Below are 23,180 nucleotides of genomic sequence, written 5' to 3'. Positions count from 1 at the left end.
ACCTTTGACCAAAAACAAAAAGTGCTGTAAAAACTCAGCAGGTCTGACAGCATCTTTGGAGAGAAAGACAGAGATAACTTTTTGAGTCCGTATGACTCTTCTTCAGAACTAAAGGGAAATAAAAATGTGGTGAAATATATACTGTTTAAGCGGGGTGGGACAGGTGAAGCTGGACAGAAGGCCAGTGATAGATGGAGGCAAAGGCGATATTGCAAAAGATGTCATAAACAAAAGGTCGAAGAGGTGTTAATGGTGGTGTTACTGGCTAAAGGAAGTGCTAATGGTGCTAATGAGTAGAAAGCAGGATGAGCAAGTGACAGATGGTCCTAGTGGGAGTGGGGTGGGAGGAGGGGACGGTGTGGGAGAAAAGATTGAAATAGGCTAAAAGGTGGGGATAAAACAATGAATGGAAATAAATTTGAAAAATATAATAGAAATAGGTGGGAAAAAATATATATAAAAATTTAAAAATAAATATTTGAGAAAAGAGGATCAAAAAGGGGATGAGGATGGAGGAGACAGTTCATGATCTGAAGTTGTTGAACTCAATGTTAAGTCCAGAACGCTGTAAAGTGCCTAATCAGAAGATGAGGTGCTGTTCCTCCAGTTTGCTTTGAGCTTCGCTGGAACATTGCAGCAGGCCAAGGATGGACATGTGCGCAAGAGAGCAGGGTGGTGTGTTGAAATGGCAAGTGACATGCTTGGGTCATCCTTGCGGACAGACCGAAGGTGTTCCGCAAAACGGTCACCCAGTCTGCATTTGGTCTCTCCATTGTAGGGGAGACTGCATTGGGAGCAGCGAATGCAGTAGACCAAATTGAGGGAAGTGCAAGTGAAGCGCTGCTTCACTCGAAAGGAGTCTTTGGGCCCTTGGATGATGAGGAGGGGGTGGATTAAAGAGGCAGGTGTTGCACCTTCTGCGATTGCATGGGAAGGTGCCATGGGAGGGTGTTGAGGTGTTGGGGATGATGGAGGAGTGGACCAAGATGCCGCAGGGTGAAAGGTCCCTGTGGAATGCCAACAGTGGGGGTGAAGGGAAGATGTGTTCGATGGTGGCATCATGCTAGAGTTGGCGGAAACGGTGGAGGATAATCCTTTAAATGCTGAGGCTTGGTGGGGTGAAAAGTGAGGACAAGGGGGACTCTATCATGGTTCTGGGAGGGAGAGGAAGGTGTGAGGGCAGAGGCGCGGGAGATGAGTTGGACATGGCTGAGGGCCCTGTCAACCACCGTGGGTGGGAAACCTTGGTTAAGGAAGAAGAAAGACATGTCAGAAGCACTATTTTGGACAGTGGCATAATCGGAACAGATGTGACAGAGGCGAAGGAACTGAGAGAACGGGATGGAGTCCATACAGGAAGCGAGGTGTGAGGAGCTGTAGTTGAGGTAGCTGTGGGAGTCGGGGGCTTGTAATGAATATTGCTGGACAGTCTATCATCAGAAATTGAGACAGAGAGGTCAAGGTAGGGAAGGGAAGTGTCAGTGATGGACCATGTGAAAGTGATGGAGGGGTAGAAATTGGAAGCAAAATTAATAAATTTTTCCAGGTCCAAAGCAGTCATCGATGTACCGGAGAAAGAGTTGTGGGAGGGGGCCTGAGTAGGACTGGAACAAGGAATGTTCCACATAAAGAAGACAGGCATAACTGGGGCCCATGTGGGTACCCATAGCCATACCTTTTATTTGGAGAAAGTGAGATGAGTTTAAGTAGAAATTGTTCAGTGAGAGAACAAGTTTAGCCAGACGGAGGAGAGTGGTGGGTGGATGGGAATTGTTCGGGCCTCTGTTCAAGGAAGAAGCAGAGAGCCCTCAGACCAAAAACAAAAATACCTGGAAAAACTCAGCAGGTCTGATAGCATCTGCGGAGAGGGATACAGCTGATGTTTCGATTTCGTATGACCCTTCATCAGAACTAAGACATATAGAAATGAGATGAAATATAAGCTGGTAGAAGGGGGTGGGACAGGAGAGCTCGATAGGGGGCCAGTGATAGGTGGAGGCCAAGAAGAGATTGCCAAAGATGTAATAGACAAAAGGACAAAGGGGTGTTGACGGTGGTGATATTATCTAAAGGATGTGCTAATGGGGACATTAAGGGAAGCAAGCTAGTGGCAGATGGCCCTAGTGCGGGTGGGGTGGGGGGAAGGGATCGAAATGGGCTAAAAGGTGGAGATGAAACAATAGATCGACATAAATTTAAAAATAGGAGGGAAAAGAAAAAATATAGTTGTAAAAAAAAATTATAAATTATTGGAAAAAGGGGGATCAGTAAGGGGGTGAGGATGGAGGAGAGAGCTCATGATCTGAAATTGTTGAACTCAATATTAAGTCTGGAAGACTGTAAAGTGCATAATCGGAAGATGAGGTTCTGTTCCTCCAGTTTGCGTTGAGCTTCACTGGAACATTGGAGCAGGCCAAGGACAGGCATGTGGGCATGAGAGCAGGGTGGTGTGTTGAAATGGCAAGCGACAGGGAGGTCTGGGTGCCCTCAGACCATCTTGGTGGGTGATGGCAGCATAGAGGGTTTGGACATCCATGGTGAAGAGGAGACGGTTGGGGGCCAGGAAACAGGAAATTGTTGATATGATGTAAAGCATCAGAGTTGGTGTAAACTTGCATTCTACCCCTGTCTGGTACAGTACATTAGGTGTTCTAATGAGTCGTATCACCTTTTGACGTTTCAAATAGTTATCATTTCCAAACCATAAAACTTAAGTGGTTTACTAATATTAAATAAGGACTATTGATTTAAGGTTTTGAGATCTCTTGGGCTAGGGAGGGAACAATGTTTTGTCCTGGGCCAGTGTGCGTTGTGATGTCTATTTGTTACATAAGGCGTAATGGCTGCCCAGGGTTTGCTCAACCCTTCCTGACACCTTGGGAAAACAATCAGCGACTGGGTACGAATCCCACCCTCCCGATCCAAACTCCAAAAAACAAGCACCAACTGTTGTCCTATCTGCGAGGTCGGCTCAGTAAGTCCATCCCACTTGGCTGGGGTTGGAGAGCTGGGCGTGTCTATACTGTAAGTGGTTTGTCATTCTGTCGAGCTGTGTGCGCGGAGAGCTCCGATCACTGGAGCTTCGTGTCAGTCACTCGCCGAGTCTGAACTCAGGGGGAAATCGAAATTGTCGCTGGGAAATACTACGCACAAGTAAGTTTAGTTTTTTTATATATATTCGTGAATTATTCTTGAACGTTAACGCTTCCTAGTGTGAAATCAGTTATTTAAGTGAAGGGAAAGTGAAACTGGACAATTGTTAAGTCGGGAATTTTGAAAGAATTATAAACAAAAGCTCGATGTAGCAAAAAGAAACTACCCTTCAATCTGAAGCAAGGGAAATGCTGGACGGAGAGTCCCGCCGCATGTTGCTCACATGCACGGTCTTTCCGCTGCTCCAGGAACATAAATGAACTTCTTCCTTCAAGGAAGACCGGAAGACATCCCACAGTAACTATCCCTTCCCCCTGTTTTCTATTGGCGTTTTCAGTTGTCAGAAGACGGCGCTGAAAGTCAGTAAGTTCCGACAGTTTCCACCTTTGCATCTCTGATTTCAAAACCCCCAGCTATGTTTTAATTGGTAAGTTACACGTCGGCTGACGTTGCCGAAGATCACAAATAGTGCTACCCATGGATGGCGATGTCCAGGGTAATTGAGACTCTTCAGCTCATCCAGGAGAAGGGCAACTCCAAAATCAAACTTGCATCGTTTCAGCTGCTGTGCTTGTGCACACATTGCACCAGTGTAATATTAGCTGTCTTGGACCAGGGATTGGGCAAGGGTCTTCACAAACCTCACCCACCTGAATATATTCAAGATGCAGGTTGTTCTGCAAGTCCCCGTAAGGACAATGGGACATAGTGCAATGGGGAAGTAACGACGGGACAGGTGGAGGATGCTACTGGCAGTCTTCAATCATAACCCCGCACACAGGCAACCTCAGAGTGATGGTCGCTCTCCACAGATTGGGGCAGATGTGGGCTTTGTGTCCTCCTGAGGGACGGAGCAGACCTTTCCAGGTACAACATTGCTTTCCCCATTCCAGGGAACTGACCGGCACATGTGCAGTTTGTGTTTTATCATTCCTTGGGCCGGGAAACAGACCTGTGCAAAAGAAAAGGGCTTAAAGAACTCAAACAGTGTGAAACCACAGTCAGGTGACCTGAGCAGTGGAGTCATTATAGAGAAAGCGTCCCACGGAGCAGGACACAGCGAGGGAGCCAGTGAAGGTCCCAGAAGTCCCAGGTAAGGGACAAAGAAAGGGATTAGAGATAGATCCCATTGAGTCAAGAAAAATGACAGGAGCAGAGAAAATTACTCCAAGTTAAAGAAAGCTGTGGGGAGCAGACTTGAAGCAAAGTGGGCTTGAAAGAAACCGTGAAGATCTGAGGAGGCAGCTAAAGTTTGGTGACTACTTACTGATGGCCTTTGTGAGCAGTGGTGTTCTGCTTGACGTGGCTGAAGATCTGAAAGTGTGCTTGGAAGGTGAAGCTTGAGTGTATGTGGAGATCCAGAGGAAAGGAATCTCTGAAGGTGAGATTTAAACCTTGGAGGTGTTTCCTGCACCACTGTGTTGTGCACCAATTGTGGCCTGTTTAGCGTCTACACATTTTGTATTTTTTACCCGGTGTCCAGCTCTCAACATCCCGAAGTGGCAACTTAATAGCTTTGAAAGTAAAACAGCCTAAAATTCACTGGCCTACTCAGTACTCACTGCTAGCCTGAAGAAAGAAAGGCCTCAGTCAGAATTGCTAACAGCTGCCCACAGGAAACAGGACAATTTCTAAAATCTCCAAGCCCAAGAGCCTGCTATATGCGTAATTGAGGGAAAAAACAATCAAACCTTCAAACCTCCTGATAGCAACACAATGATCGGGAAACAAAAAGCATCAACCTCCTTTCATTGAGAAAGTGCAGAAAGTAAAGAACATTCAAGTACTCTCATACTGAGTGATGAAGGAGGGGAGAGATCCAGTACTGCAGCTGCCTCAGAATCAGAGTCAAAATTGACCACACAGTGTACATCTGAAACTGAGCTTGATACAGTGGCAGGCCTGTATCCCTGTGTGGATATATGGACAGAGGAAATGCGGAGGAGGTTAGACAATAAGGATGAAAAACTTGGGTGTAAAGCGTGTGCAAATATTGGTAGCTTGTCAATTTTCACATCCAAGGGATTGAGACTTTCAAATGAATGGCGTTTGTACCAAGTGTCAAAAAATTGTCAAAAGCTCACATCATGTGTCGCTGAAAAAGTGAATGAAGACACTCCTGGAAAAGTCTGTGCAACTTGAATGCATTTCATCTAAAGGCAACTTGTGCAGTTTTCCGTTCTGTGTATTATTTCTGCTCTGCGTACTACTTTGCTGAAAACAACAGACCTTACTGTGACCACTTTGGCTTGCTGGAGCTTAATAGTGAAAATGGTATTGACATGGGAATTGGGTTGCATTCCCGCTACAGTGCTGCAGAAATTATTGACCACATAGCTACCCAGATGAGGCAGAAAATTTGCCAGAGACACGTTGCACAGTGATGTGAGCTTTCCAGGTAGCTGGACTTGAAGAAAACTGTAAAATCATGTTGTTCCTGGACAATTGTTCAGCACAACCCTTGCTGAATTCTTGGTGAAGAACAATATTTTCGCTGTTTACTCTCCCACTACCACTTAACGTCATTAATTCAGCCAATGGACCAAGGCATTCTTCGGTCCGTGAAATGTATACATAAAGACTTCTTGAAAAGTATGCTTGGTGCTGTGAACCGAGGCCTGTGGGTAGAAGGCTTCCTAAAGGAGTTTATAGTTAAGGCCCCATTTACGCATCTGCTAATGTCTGGTACCTTGTTGATAAAGATGCCTTGACCAATGGCTGACACAACCTTTGGCCTGCAACAATGTTCATTGAAGATGATAATATTGACAAAGACTTTGAAGGTTTTAGTGTGAACAAGGGAAAAATAATCTGGTAAACCAGCTCCTTGAGTTTGCAAAAGGTATATCAATGGAATGTGTGAATATGCTAGAGGCCGAGGGTATTGAGCAAGTGTTTAACATTGATAACAATGCTCCCATCGTGCATCTTTGACTGACGGGGAGATTGCAGAAATTGTGTTACATCAAGATCAGCTTGATAAAAGCAATGATGACAAGGATGACATTGTGAATACGGTAGAGAAAATGCCCACAGGCGATATTATTAAAATGTATGATGGGTTGATAGATGCAGTCAAACGATGTGCATTTATAATTGAGTAAGAAATAATGTCAATCTATAAAATAAAAGACAAACTTACGGAACAAAACCACTGTTGATGAGGCAGATGAACTTGGGAGAACTATTCAGGAATGCCTCTCAGCTAAGTACATCGATACTCTGAACCCTCTCCTACAAGCAGAATTGCAGATGGCACCATGGGTGGGAACTTATTACAGGTACCTTGTGTTTATTATTCAGTGATGCATCTTACTTTTATAGCCATTTTATTTACTTTAGACTATAGCTAGCCTAGGCTTAGGCTATTGTAGTGTAAGTAGGCCCAGTTCTATGTGCGGTATCCGAAAACCAAAATGATCTGAAATCTGAAACATGATTGATTTCGGATAATGGACATGCAAAATGTTGCTCACCACGTTTTATGGCCCTGCCCCCGCCTCGATCGGGCCAAAAAATTCTGGCCTCACAGATGAGGTCAAAGAAGCATTCTATGATAACCTCAGCAAGATAATTAAAGGAGTACCTCACCAGGACAAAACTCATTGTTCTTGGTGACTTCAATTCCCAAGTGGGCACAAACTGTAATACATGGAGATGTACGAGGACACCGGTATTGCCAGAGCAAACTCTAAAGGCCAGCTCCTTCTCTCTAAGTGCAGTGAGTTTGAACTAATCGTCACAACCACAGTCTTTCAGCAAGTGGACAAACTGAAAACAACATGGATGCACCCCAGGTCCAAATGCTGACACATGATATACTATGTTATTGTATGACAGAGATCTCAAGGATGTGTGCTTTACCCGCTCTTTTAGAGGTGCAGAATGCTGGTGTGGTCATCGGTTTGTCAGGAGTATTGTATCTTTGAAGATAAAATCTAAGGTGCTTCAGCACAGAGTCAAGCCAAAAAGGAAGCTTGATGTAACTGTTCTTAATGTCATGGCCAAGAGTCAAAAACTGGAACACAAATGAACCACAAGTGCTGATATCCCAGAGGACAATATTTCCATTGAAGATTCTTGGAAAAAGTTAAAGGATGCTACTTATAGCATGATATCTGAGGTCCTAGGATTCGTTAAATGGAAGCACCAAGACTGGTTCGACAACAACAACTAAGACATAGGCAAGCTTCTAGGCAAAGTGTATGACGCCTACAGATCTTACATATCTGACAAGAAGTCACCAGCAAGGAATGCCAGATACCATCATGCAAAACACATGCACCAGGCCAAGCTAAGATGATGAACCGATCCTGTGAAAACAAGGCTGATGAGTTTCAAGCAGCTGCTGGTAAAAACAACCTGAAGGCTCTACATGGAGGCCTATGATCAGTCTGGCCCCAAAACCAATGGTGTGACACCCATCCCCTCAGCAAATGGCAATCAACTCCTAACAAATAAGCACAAGATTCTCTCTGGTTGGACAGAGCACTTAAACAATCTTCTAAACCAACAATCCATAGTGTGTAATGATACCATCCAGTCATTTCCCAGCACAGCACTCTGGAAGTCACAAAGGCCATAATGCAGCTTTCTATGGGCAAGTCACCAGGAGCTGATGTATTGGATAATTAAGGTGGCATATATCAGTTCATCATCAAAGTACTGAGGGACTCACATGGTTAGGAAACTCACTAGTCTCTTCTGCCATAATTTGGAACCAGGTCCAAGACTACAAGGATCCCTCCATAACTTATCTCTGCAAACAGAAAAGGAGCAAGTCCATTTGTGACAATCATCGTGGAATATCCTTTCTTTCAATAACAGGAAAAATTCTTGCAAGGGTTATTCTTAATTGGATTGTCACTCATCTATTGACCCTTTGTACCCAGAATCACAGTGTGGCTTCCATGCAGGACGGTGAACAGTGGACATAATCTTTGCAGCACGTCAAATCCAAGAAAAGTCCTGTGAACAGAATAAGGACCTCTATATGTGTTTGTTGACCTGACCAAGGTTTTTGATACAGTAAACCAGGAAGGCCTGTGGAAGGTTCTGTACAAATACGGCTGCACTGAAAAAATGATCAGTCATTCATTCGTTTCGTGATGGCCAGCATATTGCAAAGTGGTATGTCACTAGATGCCATTCCTGCCACCAACGGCAACAAGCAAGGCTGTGTATTGGCTCCAGCTCTGTTTGCCATATACTTCTCGCCATGCTCCAGTAAGCACTCAAAGATCTTGACACAGAAGTACACGTTCAATTCAGGACACACGGCAACCTCTTCAACTTGTAAAGGCTCAAGACTTGCACAAAGGTTACTGCCCCACCCCTGGCCACATAGTCCAAGACCCCACAGTCACCGTCAACAATACACCTCTCCATTCAGGACAGAAGTTTTGCTATCTTGGGAGTATCGTCTCCAATAATACTATGCTGGATGACAAAATCAACTATTGCCTGGTGAAAGAAAACTCAGCATTTGGCAGGCTCACTCACAGACTTTGGAAAGAGCATGGAGTTGGTCTCAGAATAAAGCTCAAAGTCTAGCAGGCAGTAGTTCTTACATCACTTCTTTATGGGCATAAGTCTGGGACGGGCAACACATAAAGCAACAAGAAGCTTTCCATCTTCACTGTCTGAGATCTATTTGCAACATCAGGTGGCAGGATAAAATTCCCAACACCAAGGTTCTTGCAAAGTGCTGCATACCTGGAACTGAGAGCATGTTCATCATAGCTCAGCTTCGCTGGGTCACTCATGTGGTTCACATGGAGGAATCCCACATATCAAAGGCAGTATCACAGAATCTTTACAGTGCAGAAGGAGGTAATTTGGCCCATCGAGTCTGCACTGGCTCTCTGAAACAACATTCCACCTCGTCCCTTTATCCCTTTAACCTTGCACATTCTCTCTTTTCAGATAGCAATCCAATTCCCTTTCAAATACCTCGATCAAACCTGCCTCCACCACCCTTTCAGGAAATTCATTCCAGTCTCCAACCATCCTCCATTTTTCCTCACATCACATTTACTCCTTTTGCCAATTATTTTGAATCTGTGCCCTCTAGTTCTTAATGTTCTCTTGAGTGGGAACAGTTTCTCACTATTTACCCTGTCTATACCCCTCAGGATCTTGAAAACCTCTATCAATTCTCCTCTCAGCCTTCTTTTCTCCAAGGATGAGAGTCCCAACCTCTCCAATCTATCCTCATAGCTACAGTTCTTTATCCCTGGAATCATTCGTGTGAATATCCTCTGTACTCTCTCCATTGCCTTCACATCCTTCTTCAATTATGTTGCCCAGAACTGTACTGCAGTACTCTACAGCCAGCTGAGCACGGAACCCGCACCACAGGATGTCCCAAACTTAGACATAAAGACAATCTGAAAGCCAACCTCAGGGCTTGCAATCTGGATCTCAATACATGGGAAAAAAACAACCTTTAACAGACCCAAATAGAGAAGTGTCTGTCATCAGGTGATTTTGACATTTGAGGAGAACAGAGCCAAGTGCCTAGGACAAGCAAGCGTGGTGCAAAGCCAATGCCTCCATTCATCCCTCCAACACTGACTTCATATGCTGTATTTGCAATCAGTTATGAAAATTGAGACTTGGCCTACCGTCACACATGTGATGACATCAACCTAGACTGTAAACCAGTCATTTTTTTTAACTTGCTGAACACTCACCCATCGAAGCGACGGGAGAATCCATCTACATTTGCATCCCATCATGTATCAAAGTACACTAGCACCAACCTTGATAACGTTATTGCACCCTCCAAGTGCCTGATAAGGACACTAATTTGGGACGACAGGTGCTGGATCCTGGGACCATACATCTCAGGTCTAGGTGCCCACGAAGATCAAGGGATTGCTGATCAGTTGCTGTTGTGGCTTTGCACTGCCAGTGATGGAAGTGGCATGTGCCCACGTTGTGGTCAGGTTGGTGGCACAATGTGCTTGCTAAGTCATGTCCATCACCAGTGAGAGCTAAAACTAGGGTTTCTAACTGTCCTGACTAGGAATCCCTCTCCTGAGCTCTGCCTCCAGCAGCCAGGAGATTGAGCAATTTAAATTTCACCCACAGAGCTATGATGGTCTATAAGGTGAGGGGCCAGGGAGGACATCATAGAGTCATTATGGCACAGGAGGAGGCCATTTGGCTCTTCAAATATATGCTGGCTCGCTGTAGAGCAATCCAGTCAATCCCATTCTCTAGCTCCATACCTGTAGCCTGCAAGTTTATTTTATTCAAGCGCCCATCCAATTTTCTTTAGAAATTGTTTATCATAGAGTCATAGAGCAATTAGGCTATTAGTCCCATTAAGTTCATGCTGGCTCTGCATGGAGCAATTCAGTTCTATAGGAAACGGGAACAGGAGTAGACCCTGCAGCTTATTCTGCAATTCAATTAGATCATTATTGATTTGTAGCTCCATTCTATTTACTCGTTTGGCCCTGTGTTTTTTGGAACAGAATTTCAGATTTCCATCACCTTTGTGTGAAAAGGTACTTTCTGGTTTCCAACTGGGCTTAGATCTAATTCTGTCCTGGATTAAACATACATATGGAGGAGGAATAGGCCACTCAGCCCTTTGAGCCTGCTCCGCCATTCAACCAGATCATGGCTGATCTGACTGTCAACTCAACTCTACCTTCCTGCCTACTCCCGATAACCTTTCAGCCCCTTGCTTACCAAGAATCTAGCTATTCTTAAAAATATTCAAAGACTCTGCTTCCACCGCGTTTTGACGAAGAGAGTTCCTCCAAAGATTCACAATCCTCAGAGAAAAAAATTCCCCTCCTCTCTGTCCTAAATGGGCAGCCCTTATTTTTAACCAGTGACACCTAGTACTAGATTCTTCCACAAGAAGAAACATCCTCTCCACATGATCCTGTCAAGACCCCTCAGAATCTTATATGTTTCAATCAAATCACCTCTTACTGTTCTAAACTCCAGCAGATAAAGTCTAGCCTGTCCAACTTTTCCTCATAAGACAACCTCCCAATCCAGGGTTTAGTTTAGAAAACCTTCTCTGAACTGCTTGTTCTGCTTGTTCTGGATTCCAGCACCACGGAAAATAGTTTCTCTGCATCTACTCAATCAAATCTCATCATTTTAAGCGCCTCATCCCAAGATGACCCCTTAATCTTCTAAACTGAAGAGAATACTAAATTTATGCCATCTGTCCTCATAATTTAATGTTATAAGTCCCCCACTTCACCACCCTCACAGGCAGTGAGTTCCAAGTCATTACCACTCACTACATAAACAAATTCTTCCTCACATTCCTCCCGCATCTCTTGCCTAAAACCTTAAATCTGTGTCTCCTGGTCTTATACCATCAGCTAATGGGAACAGCTTTTCTTTACCTCATCTAAGCCTGTATAATCTTGTATACCTAATCTTGTATACCTCTATCAAATCTTCCCTCCATCTCCTTTGCTTCAAGGAGAACAACCCCTGCTTTTCCCACCTAATCTTGTAGCTAAAATCCCTTATCACTTATTGGGAAGAAAGAGAGAGACTAGAAAATGGAGGCTAAGTGGCAGAAATTTGGTGGAGGGTTGGGGGGGGCGGGTAGCAGGAGGAAAAAAGAGATGAAGAATAGTCTCCCCTTTCCTCGTTCTCAGTTCCCCCTCTTCACAGCTGGTCTCCTGGCTCCTGAAATTTCTTACACAAGAGTTGCAGGCACAAAACCACAAATAATGATTGACAACAACAATGGACCCAGCCTTTCCCATGTTAAATCCAATAACATTTGTAGAAATGGTGATCAGATGCTTCATGCACCTTGTGATGGAAACTTGAAACTCAAGCAACATATTGCACCTGACTCAGAAATTTAATACCAATAGATCCTAATGATTGTGATGAGTGTATCAGCAAACACTGCATGGTTCCTCACCAGAGCCACCTGGGCGCAGACAAGGCAGTAGAGCAGAGACCGCAGCCAGAGTGACCACTCTCGCAAGTCCCACACATGGACAAGTGGCAGGGATCTCACCAATGTTCCGCATGTTTAAGAATGAGATTTGAACTGGTTAAATTCCAGCAGTATTCCTGTATACATTTGGGGTTCTGAGATCTTTGGCTTTGCTGCGTCTAAACTCTTTGGACTGATGCTACGACTCTTTGTTTCTGTTGGTAAGTAGCTTACTACAGCTACAAATACCAATTTACACACTGCGATGTCCCACAACTAGCAAATGAATGATTAACCAAATTTTAGTTGAGGGAAGAATGTTGGCCAGGAGACTTGAAGATACTCCATGCTCTTCTTCCAGTAGTTCCACGGAATCTTTTACACCATCTTCTCAGGATGACTAGGCCTTGGTTTAATGTTTAATCTGAAACACAGCGGTTATTTAATGGAAGGATTATAATTTCTGGTGGTCAGGTAAAGAGCATTATATTTGTATTCCCTCTGTCTACTTGAAAAGGAAGATTCTGTAGTCCCTGCTGGTTTAATGGGGTAGATTGGTTGCATATTCCTTAGTTGTCTTAGCAATGTGAAGCACCTGCTGGTCTATTTGACAGATATGCACTCGAGTGTCAATCCTACTTTGGTGCTCAAGTTCTAGAGTGAGGTTTGGACCTACAATATTCCAACTACCAAGTGAGCCAAGCTGACATTTATCAAGTGACCGGTCTTCATTAGGAACTGGATAGTAAGTGAGGCTCGTTGCAATTGTTAGGTTCACTTTGGTCTGTGAGCAAGCTGCCTTTTCCAAGAAATCACATGACTTCAGCTAAGTGACCAGCAAGACACCTGGAGAGATAAGATTTATTTTGCTTACTTGAGTTAAAATAAAAGCACATCTGCTGTTGCAAGGCTGTGGGATCCTGTTGATTGGCTGAAAAACACCTGGCCTGGGAGAAGTTCTGTCTGAACATGTTTTTTTAAACATAGTGTGTCTTGGGAGCAAACTGTGAAGGAAGATTGCTCCCACTTTTCTCTCCCTGCATCGCCTGCAGTCCAGAGTATGTGTTCACCTTCAGTCAGAATAGCTCCTCATCTCAGAATAACTTGTCTGCATTTGAAAGCCTGCTAAGCTGCGACAAGCGAGAGTTAACAAAGATAATGGGCGGAATAATTTCAGATTTGCACCAAGTGCGGTTGCAGACGGGAAAAAGAATGTTTTACCCGCCGGACGCAATTGCGGCTTTTCATGCTGTATCATCCCAAGCCTTATTAATCACGCATTCCCAGAAAACACGCCGTTTCACTGGTGGGCGGCCTCCGATTCGCCTACATAGCCGTCATCTCACCACTTGCTCACACTGGGCGCCATATTTAAAGTGCAGTCACGCGCACACCTCTCAGTACTTTGAGGCCAGGACTGCTGCACAGAAGACATTGCCCCAAAAGGCAAGAAGACTGCAGCTCTCCGATTCAGTGACGCATCCCTGGAAAGTCTTTTGGACACCGTCGACGCCCACTGTGGTGTCCTCTACCCTTGCTCTGGGCGAAGGCCAGCGAACAAGGTCGCCAATCCAGCTTGGGAGGCGGTGGCAATGGCGGTCAGTGCCAACAACCTGCAAAAGAGGACAATAACCCAATGCCAAAAGAAGATGAATGATCTCCTCTGTTCCGCCAGGGTAAGTCACTCGTCTCATCACTCTTAACTCACAAACCCATCACACATCCACAGGGATCTCACTCACTGCCAGTTCAAGGGACATCACCAGTCATTCTCTCGCACACACCTTCATTGTCCTCATCCCGTCCACGAGGCCACTCACCACCCACACACGCCAGGCACACTTATCATCTGTCCTGGCAGGCATTCTGCCTAAACTGTCTCCATCTGTATTTATTGAGGACAAGTTGGCACACAACAAAAAGGAGAGGCTGCAGACTGGTGGAGGAATGCCTGAAATCATGGTCCTCATGAACTTTGAAAATAGAGTCATCCAGATGGCTGGCGAGGATCTGGACCGTTCCTGTGCTGATGGAGATGTTAGCAGTGCTCAACCGAGTGAGGATCCAGCAGTGCAATATCCATCAGACAACCATGCTGTGAGTGATGTGTCTTGTTTCACACGCCACTGCCATGCACTAATTATCTCTCCTTGCTTTCATAGGCACATCTGGGAAGCAGCCGAGGGAGTCCAAGACCCAGGTCCTTGACTCCAGCTCCAAAGGTACCGCAGAAGAAGAGTCTGCTGAAACCGTCATTGAAGAATCATCACTATGCTCACCCACATCCTCCGCCAGCACAGAGACACACACCTTGGTGGGACCAAGCTTTAGAGTAGCCTCGCGATCACAATCTGCTGAGCACATCTCACTGTCTGATGTAGAGCAGGTGGAGGCAGGGACTTCCCAGGTTTCCAGCACTTGGAGGATGCTGGAGACCAGAAATCTGCTGAATCTGAGTCAGATGATGAGCCTCTGGACTCAGTCATACCTCAGTTGTTGGAGCTGCAAAGGCAAGCCCGGGAATATCAGGAAGGGATGTCCGCTGCACTCCTCAGATTGCAAGGCACGATGGAGGAGTCCATCCACCTTCACTCTGAGGTGATAGTACTGGCATGCCAACGCACCAAGGGCAACACTGACAGGATGGTGGCCGCTATGGAAACCTTGGTCCAGCACATTGCTCGCGCACTGCTGTGCAGGCTAAACTCCATCGCTGATGCCATAGTTGGCCTCCAACAGTGTCAACACAATTGGGGTCTGGGGCAGCTCGATCTCACTCCAGCTTCCCCTTCTCCTCAAGGAAGCAAACAAGGTCCTTTGAGCACCCGTAGGGAGGAAGATCAGCAGATGCACACCCCAGGGCCATCCGTCCAGGTGACTCTGGGAGTGTCTGGCCTATCCAAATCTCCTCTTCCTGTGATCCCCGCAGCTCCAGCTGCTGAGGAGGGAGCCACTGCCACACAGCAGGACCTTGAAAGCAGGCTGGGGCCCTCCCAAGGACGCCCATCAAGGTCATCACAGACAGGGCGTCGCAGTCAGCAGGCTGCCTCCACCTCTGCTGTGTGTGTTGGGGGAGCACCAAGACTGGGTTAAGAAGGTTAAGATGATGTATCTGCACAGCCTGGGCATGGGTGTTAGTCACTTGTACATTATGTTCACTTTGTTAATAAACTCCCAAGAATGTCTCCTTGCCTATGGCTCCTTGTTTTGATGGATAATGTTCGTGTCCTCAGATGTGAAACCTTGGTACTGCACGATAAAGGCAGGTGTCTCAGTCAAGGGCCTCACCCGTGCTTTGTGCAGCCTTCCCAGCACGCTGATGGTGCACCTTCACTGGCTCTGGTCACATCCATCATGCCTGCACCTCGATGAGGCTTATCATTGCTGCCAAAATGTCCTGGGCCGGCGGCACAAAGTTCCCTCATTTTCTGTGTGCTCTCAGCACCTTTGAGGTGCGGCTGGCCCCCCATCTCATCAGCATTTGTGTCCAGTGACAGTGTGGTCCTGAAGGATTCAGCTCACAAAGGATGCATAGGACCAGGACAAGTTAAAGTTTCCCTGCTGCATCTCCATGATATGACCTGATCACAGAGCTCAAACGAGGTGCCATCAGCCAGAAAGGAGTCAAACATTCACAGATGCAATGTGCGGATTTATGGAGTGTCCTCACTGCATGTCGTCATCATCCTCCATGAGTCTAACAGCTATGACGGTCTCATGAGTGCACCACCTCATCTGGCCAGAGCGATGGCCTCATCACCGTCATCCTCGCCTTCGAGGACCTCCTCACCCTTATCCCCATCGACATTGACCTCATCAGAGGAGATGTGCAGCTCTTCCATCTCCTCCTCAGCCAGCCCCTCTCCCTGTTGCAGTGCCTGGTTGTAAAGGGCACAGCAGGCGACGACGATACATGACACCCTCTGTGGACTGTATTGCAGGGCACCACCAGACTGCTCCAGGCACCTCATTTTCAACATCCCGATCATTTGCTCCACCAAGGTGCAAGTTGCAGCATCAGCCTCGTTGTACTTCTCTCTGCTGCAATCTGAAGCCATCACATGGGTGTCATCAGCCACATCCTCTGTGGGTAGCCCTTGTCCTCGAGGAGCTAACCCTGCAGCCTCTATGGACCCTGGAAGATGTCAGGGATCTGAGACCAATTGAGAATGTAGGAGTCGTGGATACTCCCTAGGAACTGTGCGCAGACCTGCAAGATGCGTTTGTGGTGGTCTTACACTAGCTGAACATTCAGTGAGTGGAAGCCCTTGCCGTTGACATAGGTAACTGTTTCTCGCTACGGAGATCTGTGCGCCATGTGAGTGCAGTTGATGGCACCCTGCACCTGTGAAAAACCTGAGATCTGGGCAAATCCCCGCGCTCTTGCATCCTGGTTTCCCTGATCCAGGTGAAATGCACAAAGTTGTGTACCTTTGCGAAGACAGCGTCCATGACCTCATGGATACATTTGTGCGTGGAGGCTTGCAATATTCCACAGAGGTCACCTGTGGAGCCCTGAAAGGAGCCACTGGTGTAAAAATTGAGCGCCGCAGTCACGTTCACAGTTACTGGCAGTGGATGCCCTCCATGTCCCCGTGGCACCAAATCCTGCAGCATGTGGCAGACATGACCGACCAGTTCCCTGGAGATGCGCAGTCTTTGGCTGGTTCTTGGTCATCTGCATGAATGGCAAGTGCCATCTATAGACCCTCCGTCTAGCTAGGCACCGACCAGCAGCAGCTCACTGTGGCTCGACAGTGGCATGAGCGGGTGCCCTAGCCGCCCTTCTTCCTTGGGGTGCTGCTCTTCCCTCTGCCCATCCAGGCGCCTTCATCACTCTATTCTCCTTCATCTCCACTCTCTGTAAGCCATGAGGCATACGGCTAGGACCCCAGGCTCCATGCTTCTGATTTACTCCTCCTGCAGGATGAAAGTGAGAGGGCCATGGGTTAGCTTGGGTGTACTAAGAACCTCTCTTGGGTAAGTTTGAAGGCCCCTTAACCTATCCCAGAGAGTGCTGGCCACCACTTGGATGGCCAGAGTTTCGTGCGCTGCATGGCTGCCCAAAACCCCACCCACCTCTGCCCCCCTCCATCTGACCAATTGGCAGCAGCTTTGCCCACTGGACTGCATGCTGTGCTTTCAGCTCAGGTGCAGGCATCCTCCTAACCTGCGCTGCAAGGCTGCGTTGTTAGCTTGAACCATGGGGGAGACTGGTCCAAACCTGAATGATGATTTTGCAAGGGGCTATGAGCACCTCCACCATTGACTGCTCCATGGCCAGCTTTCACTGGAAGATTGTGCAACGTGCCCAGTCGATCAATTGTTCTGCATTCCACTAGAATGCTCATTAGTTTTCAGTCTGTGCCCGAAGGGTGACAAGCTCTGGATCATTTGGTGACACTATCAGCCCTCCGTAGTGCTTGAGTGGGCAGATAAGCTAAAGGTCCAACTCCAAGCGTGTCAATGTGGTTGCACTTGAACTGTCTCAGCTGTGGAGGAATGATCACTTTATACAAGGTTTCCCTAATGCATGGCCGTTCCTCTCCCATCCCGCCCCCTGCACATGCTTGTGCACGACCATCAACTGCTGTGCAGCCCTTGCCTCCCCCCCCAACTCGCCTCAACCGCAGTACAGCCCTTGCCCCCCACCCCAACTCACATCATCCACAGTGCAGCCCTTGCCCTGACACCGCACTGGCAGCCAGCCAGGTAAATGCAACTTGCCCGTGCCCTCATTTGAATGCACAGCGCCTCAACCTTGCAGTCCAACAGGCAACCCTCATGGGCACTAAGCTCATGCACTCAACTCTGAATTCCCTTGAAGTGCAGCTTGCCAGGTGCATGCCTCATAAATGCTGTTGTGTGCTCATCATCAAGCGGGGAAGATTCCCCGCAAAATTTAAAAACTGATAGCAAAAGCTTCTACAAGTATATGAAAGGAAGGAGAGTAGCTAAAGTGAATGTTGATCCCTTGGAGGATGAGACTAGGGAGTTAATAGTGGGGAACGCAGAAATGGCAGAGATGCTTAATCAGTATTGTGCCTCAGTTTTCACGATGGAGGACACTAGTACCACTCCAATAGTAACAGGTAGAGCAGAGGGTATAGAGAAGGAGGAACTTAGAACAATCACCATCACTAGAGAACAAGTACTGAGCAAACTATTGGGATGAAAGGGTGACAAGTCCCCAGAGCCTGATGGCCTACATCCCAGGGTCTTAAAGGAAGTGGCAGCGGAGATAGTGGATGCATCGGCTATAATATTCCAAAATTCCCTGGATTCTGGAAAGGTTCCAGTGGATTGGAAAAATGCTAATATTAACACCCTTATTCAAAAAGGGGGGAAGCAGAAAGTAGGAAACTATAGACCAGTAAGTTTAACGTCTGTCTTTGGGAAATTGTTGAAATCCATTATTAAGGAAGTAGTAATGGGGCATTTGGAAAGTCAAAATGCAATCCATCAGAGTCAGCATGGTTTTAAGAAGAGTAAATCGTGTTTGACTAATTTGCTAGAGTTCTTTGAAGATGTGACAAGCAAAGTGGATAATGGGGATCCTGTAGATGTGTTATATCTGGACGTCTAGAAGGCCTTTGATAAGGTGCCGCACAAAAGATTAATACACAAGGTAAGATCACAGGGAGTTAGGGGTAATATATTAGCTTGGATAAAGGATTGGCTAACCAACAGAAAGCAGAAAGTCGGGATAAATGGGTCGTTTTCTGGATGGCAAGCTGTAACAAGTGGGGTGCCACAGGGTTTGGTCCTTGGACCCCAACTATTTACAATCTATATTAGTGACTTGGATTCAGGGATAGAAGGTACTATAGCTAAATTTGCAGATGACACCAAAATAGGTGGGAAAGTAAGTTGTAATGAAGAAATAAGAAATTTACAAATGGATATGGACAGGTTAGGTGAATGGGCCAAACTTTGGCAGGTGGAGTTTAACGTGGATAAGTGTGAGGTTATCCATTTGAAGAATAAAAAGACGACTTATTATTTAAATGGAGAGAAACTTCAGAATGCTTCAGTACAGAGGGATCTGGGTGTCCTCGTGCATGAATCGCTGAAAGCTAGCATGCAGGTACAGCAGGTAATAAGGAAGGCAAATGGAATTTTGACATTTATTGCTAAAGGAGTAGAGTATAAAAATAGGGAAGTGTTGTTGCTACTGTACAAGGCATTGGTGAAACCGCACCTGGAGTACTGTGCACAGTTTTGGTCTCCTTGAGGAAGGATGTAGTTGCTTTGGAGGCGGTTCAGAGGAGGTTCACTAGATTGATTCCAGAGATGCTGGTCTTATCTATGAGGAGAGATTGAGCAGTTTAGGCCTATACTTGCTAGAGTTTAGAAGGATGAGAGGAGATCTAATTGAGGTGTATAAGATGCTCAAGGGGATAGACAAAGTAGACGTGGTGTGGATGTTTCCCCTTGTGGGGCATTCTAGAACGAGAGGCCATAGTTTTAGACTAAGGGGTGGTAGATTTAAATCAGAGATGAGGAGGAATTACTTTTCTCAAAAGGTCGTGAATCTGTGGAATTCACTACCTCAGAGTGCAGTGGATGCCGGGATGCTGAATAAATTTAAGGAGGAGACAGACAGACTTTTAATTAGTAACGGGTTGAAAGGTTATGGGGAGAGGGTGGGAAATTAGAGTTGAGGCCGAAATGAGATCAGCCATGATCGTATTGAATGGCAGGGCAGGCTCGAGGGGCTGAATTGCCTTCTGCTGCTCCTAGTTCTTATGTTCTTATGATTCTGGAGAGCTGGGCTTATAATGATATGCAGCTGTATTACAATGAAGTTCCCAATGTGCGGTAGCGGGAAACACGTCCCGCCATTGATGGGTGGAGGGGACGATTGCAAACTGGTTTCACGACATCGTGAAACCGATTTTTGGCCTTGCTGCCATATTGTCCGCTCATGCCCGCCATGACGCCCCATGGCAACGGGCAAGGAAAATTCTGCCCATTGTTTCACCGAAGATCCTTTGGAAAGGACTTCCAGCGTTCCATCTTCGCATGCAGAAACACAAAATTGACAGCGTCAAGACTTTTTCAAACTTTATCCTTTTTCATAAAGTGCTCCCTTACACCAACCTCTGCAGAGACCTTATTTGTCTTGTCCTATGTTTTGTGTGTGTGTGTGCATGTATGTGTGTGTTGGAACTTTAAAAGGGGTAAATCATGACACGTCTGAATTACAAATTGTATGTTAACCAGTTTTGCAACTTGTTTTAAAAAATAAGTTTTATTTCATAATAAATCAATTATTCTGAGTTAATTGAAAGAAGCTTGTTAAAATCTCTTTTATTCTGGGTCTAGCAGTAGCAAAGGTAAACAATTGGCCATTTTGGTGAGTGATTTAAACATTTACACTTATGGTAGCAACTTTGGAGTTGTGGGGCTACAGAAACTACGCACTCCTCCCATCCCAGTCGTAACACTACTTTGACCTTTTCCCTGAGGGCCCTTATCTCCTCTTCACCATGAATATGCAATTCCCTTAACTCTCAATTTGATGCTAAGCTGGTCCCTCCACTTCATCTTCAAACTGCAGCATAACCTGTATCCATCTATTAATTGCCCTCCAGAGCTCCTGAGATGCCATCATTCCCCCTCTGCTTTGATTTCCTCTTTTGCATGGTTACCAAGGTCTTTTATCCTGTTTGCCCAATTTCCTATGCCACTACTCTTACTCTACTCCTCCCTCCTCTCAAAGAGACTGGTCCTTCTTGTTCTCACCTATCTACATCTGAATGGTCACTTGGGCAATCTATTGCAGAGTGATGGAACTGAATCCTGGCAAGAAACATTACCTTCAAGAGAAGAGGTGGAAAAAAAAAAGTAGAAAACAAAAATTATTACTGCAATTCACAAAACTTAAAATATAGCAACACAACCTAAAGTCAAACCATAGTCCAAACTGTTCAGTAACTCTAAATTCTTTTGTAATGCTACAAAACCTAGTAAAGTCTAGCAGGTACGGTGGTATACTAGGTTTGTATTAGACTAATAATTGAGAGAACGCGGTTTAAATCCTGTCATGGCTGTTGGAGATTTTGACTTCAGTTTATAAGAAAATCTAGAAAAAAAATATTGGTATCAGTGAAAGTGACTATGAAGCTGTCAGATTGTTGTAAAAGCCCAACTGGGTTCATGATGCTTTTTAGGAAAGGAAACCAAGCATTCACACCCGGTCCAGCATGTTGACAAATGTAGACTAATTCAATAACCTGTGTGGTGTGCCCTCTGAAATGGCCTAGCAAGGCACTGAGTCATATGAAACCACTACAGTGATTCTTAAAAAAAGAAGACACCTTCTCAGGGCAACTAGGGATGAGCAATAAATATCTCTCTTGTCAGGAACAGCCACATCAACAGAAAATAGTAACAGCATAATGAAAATTATTTCTGAACCCAAATTTTGCTTTTCTTTCAGGCGACTGAAGGGGAAGATGGCTACTAATGCAAACAATTTTAACAGCTTAAGTTTACATAAAATAAGTGGAGAATTGGATGAAGAGGAGGTGAGGGACTTGAGGTTCCTGTGCACTGATAACATTCCAGCAGGCAAAGTGATAATCACTGCACTGGAGATATTCACAGAACTGCAGCAACGAGAGTTGGACATTATTCCAGAACTTCTGTATCGAATTCAGCGTTTTAAATTACTCTCCATTCTAGGAAAACAGAAGGCAGACATGGAACAGTTTTTGCAACAACCAGGAAATTCCAAGATCTCAAATTACAGGTTTTTTCAAAAATTATTATTTGTTGAATTATTGAATATTTTTTCCAGGATTTGACCATGAAGATGCTATCCCTTGCTGGGGTATGGTTCCATGCCGGGCATTCACTCTGGAGTGTTGCTAGACTATTTAACAGTGGAAACATTACAGTCCTCATCCTTTTCACACACATTTTCCAGCACAGATCATTAGAAAGACTGATCGACTTATGGCATATATATAGTGCCAATTACAACTCCAGGATATGACGAAGTGCTTTACAGCCAATAAAAGACTTCTGAAGGGTAGTCACTGTAGAATTCAAGGTAGTCATAAAGAGCAGATAGCTTGGTTGATTATTCTTCTTTCTAGCTTAGAGACTCTGAAGGAAATTGTAGTTCTTAGCTCTTGAATTAGCCTAGATCGGTTAATTGAGCAGGGACTGGGAATCGGGCCTGGGACCTTGTAGTCCAAAGCTCATTTAACACATAAACTTTACCAACTTGCTTTTGGGCCACTTATGCATTGCTCATGGCAGTCAGGCTTTGAATTAAAGTGAAACCATATAAATTCATTTCAATGTTACAGCACATAGCAAACTGCAAAGATTGCAGCATTGCATCTCACACTCAGCTAATTGTTATTTCATAGAATAGTATAGCACAGAAGGGGGCCATTCAACCTATCAGATCTGCACTGGCTCTTTCTAAGACCATTCCAGCTATTCCCACTCCCCTGATTTTTCCCCATATCGCTACATTTTTTTCTCCAAGTATTCATCCAGTTCCCTTTTAAAGGCTTCTATTGAATCTGTATTCACTATCAGGCAACGCATTCCAAATCCTAAGCATTCACTGCTTAAAAAATGTTTTCCTCATGTTGTCTCTGATCCTTTTGCCAATCACCTTAAATCTGTGTCCTCGGGTTATCAATGCTTCAGCCATTGCAAACAGTTTATCTTTATTAACTCTGTCTCAACCCTTCATGCTTTTAAACACCTCTGTCAAATCTGCTCTTAGCCTTCTCTGCTATAAGCTTCCCTAGTCTATCCATGTAACTATAATCCCTCATTCTTGAAACCATTCTGATAAAACTCATCTGTACCCTCTCCAATGCCTTCATATGCTTCCTGAAATGTGGTACATGGAATTGGGCACGATACTCTAACTGGGGCCAAATCAGTGTTTGATATAGGTTTAACATAACTTCCCGACTTTTGTATTCTTAATGCTTTGACAGCTATGGTTATTCTGTCCTGACATCTTCAAAAATTTGTGCACAAACAACCCCAGGTTTCTCTCTCTATTCTTGCAACCCCTTTAACATTGTATCATTAAGCTGCATTGTCTCTCTTCATT

General features: G+C 45.3%; 2 protein-coding genes across 3 annotated transcripts in view; one reads left to right on the top strand and one right to left on the bottom strand.

Annotated features, from left to right (window-relative positions):
• c11h21orf58 (chromosome 11 C21orf58 homolog) overlaps positions 1 to 23,180 on the bottom strand; it is a 265,111-nt gene that overhangs the window by 125,791 nt on the left and 116,140 nt on the right. The gene's annotated exons all lie outside the window — the stretch shown is intronic.
• The window catches only part of LOC144686433 (caspase-8-like), a 53,940-nt gene continuing 33,803 nt past the window's right edge, over positions 3,044 to 23,180 (top strand). Inside the window, exons 1-2 of one of the 2 annotated variants that reach the window (XM_078551634.1) lie at positions 3,044 to 3,153; positions 21,534 to 21,845. In XM_078551634.1, coding sequence (XP_078407760.1) covers positions 21,550 to 21,845 — 296 coding nt within the window. In that variant the 5' untranslated portion in view covers positions 3,044 to 3,153; positions 21,534 to 21,549. The remainder of the gene's footprint in view (positions 3,154 to 21,533; positions 21,846 to 23,180) is intronic. The other variant, XM_078551635.1, reaches the window with a different exon arrangement.

The sequence above is a fragment of the Cetorhinus maximus genome, chromosome 11 (assembly GCF_964194155.1).
Source record: "Cetorhinus maximus chromosome 11, sCetMax3.hap1.1, whole genome shotgun sequence".
Taxonomy (NCBI): Eukaryota; Metazoa; Chordata; class Chondrichthyes; order Lamniformes; family Cetorhinidae; genus Cetorhinus; species Cetorhinus maximus.
Note: the sequence above shows the minus strand (reverse complement) of the source record. Positions and strands in the feature narration are given on the sequence as shown.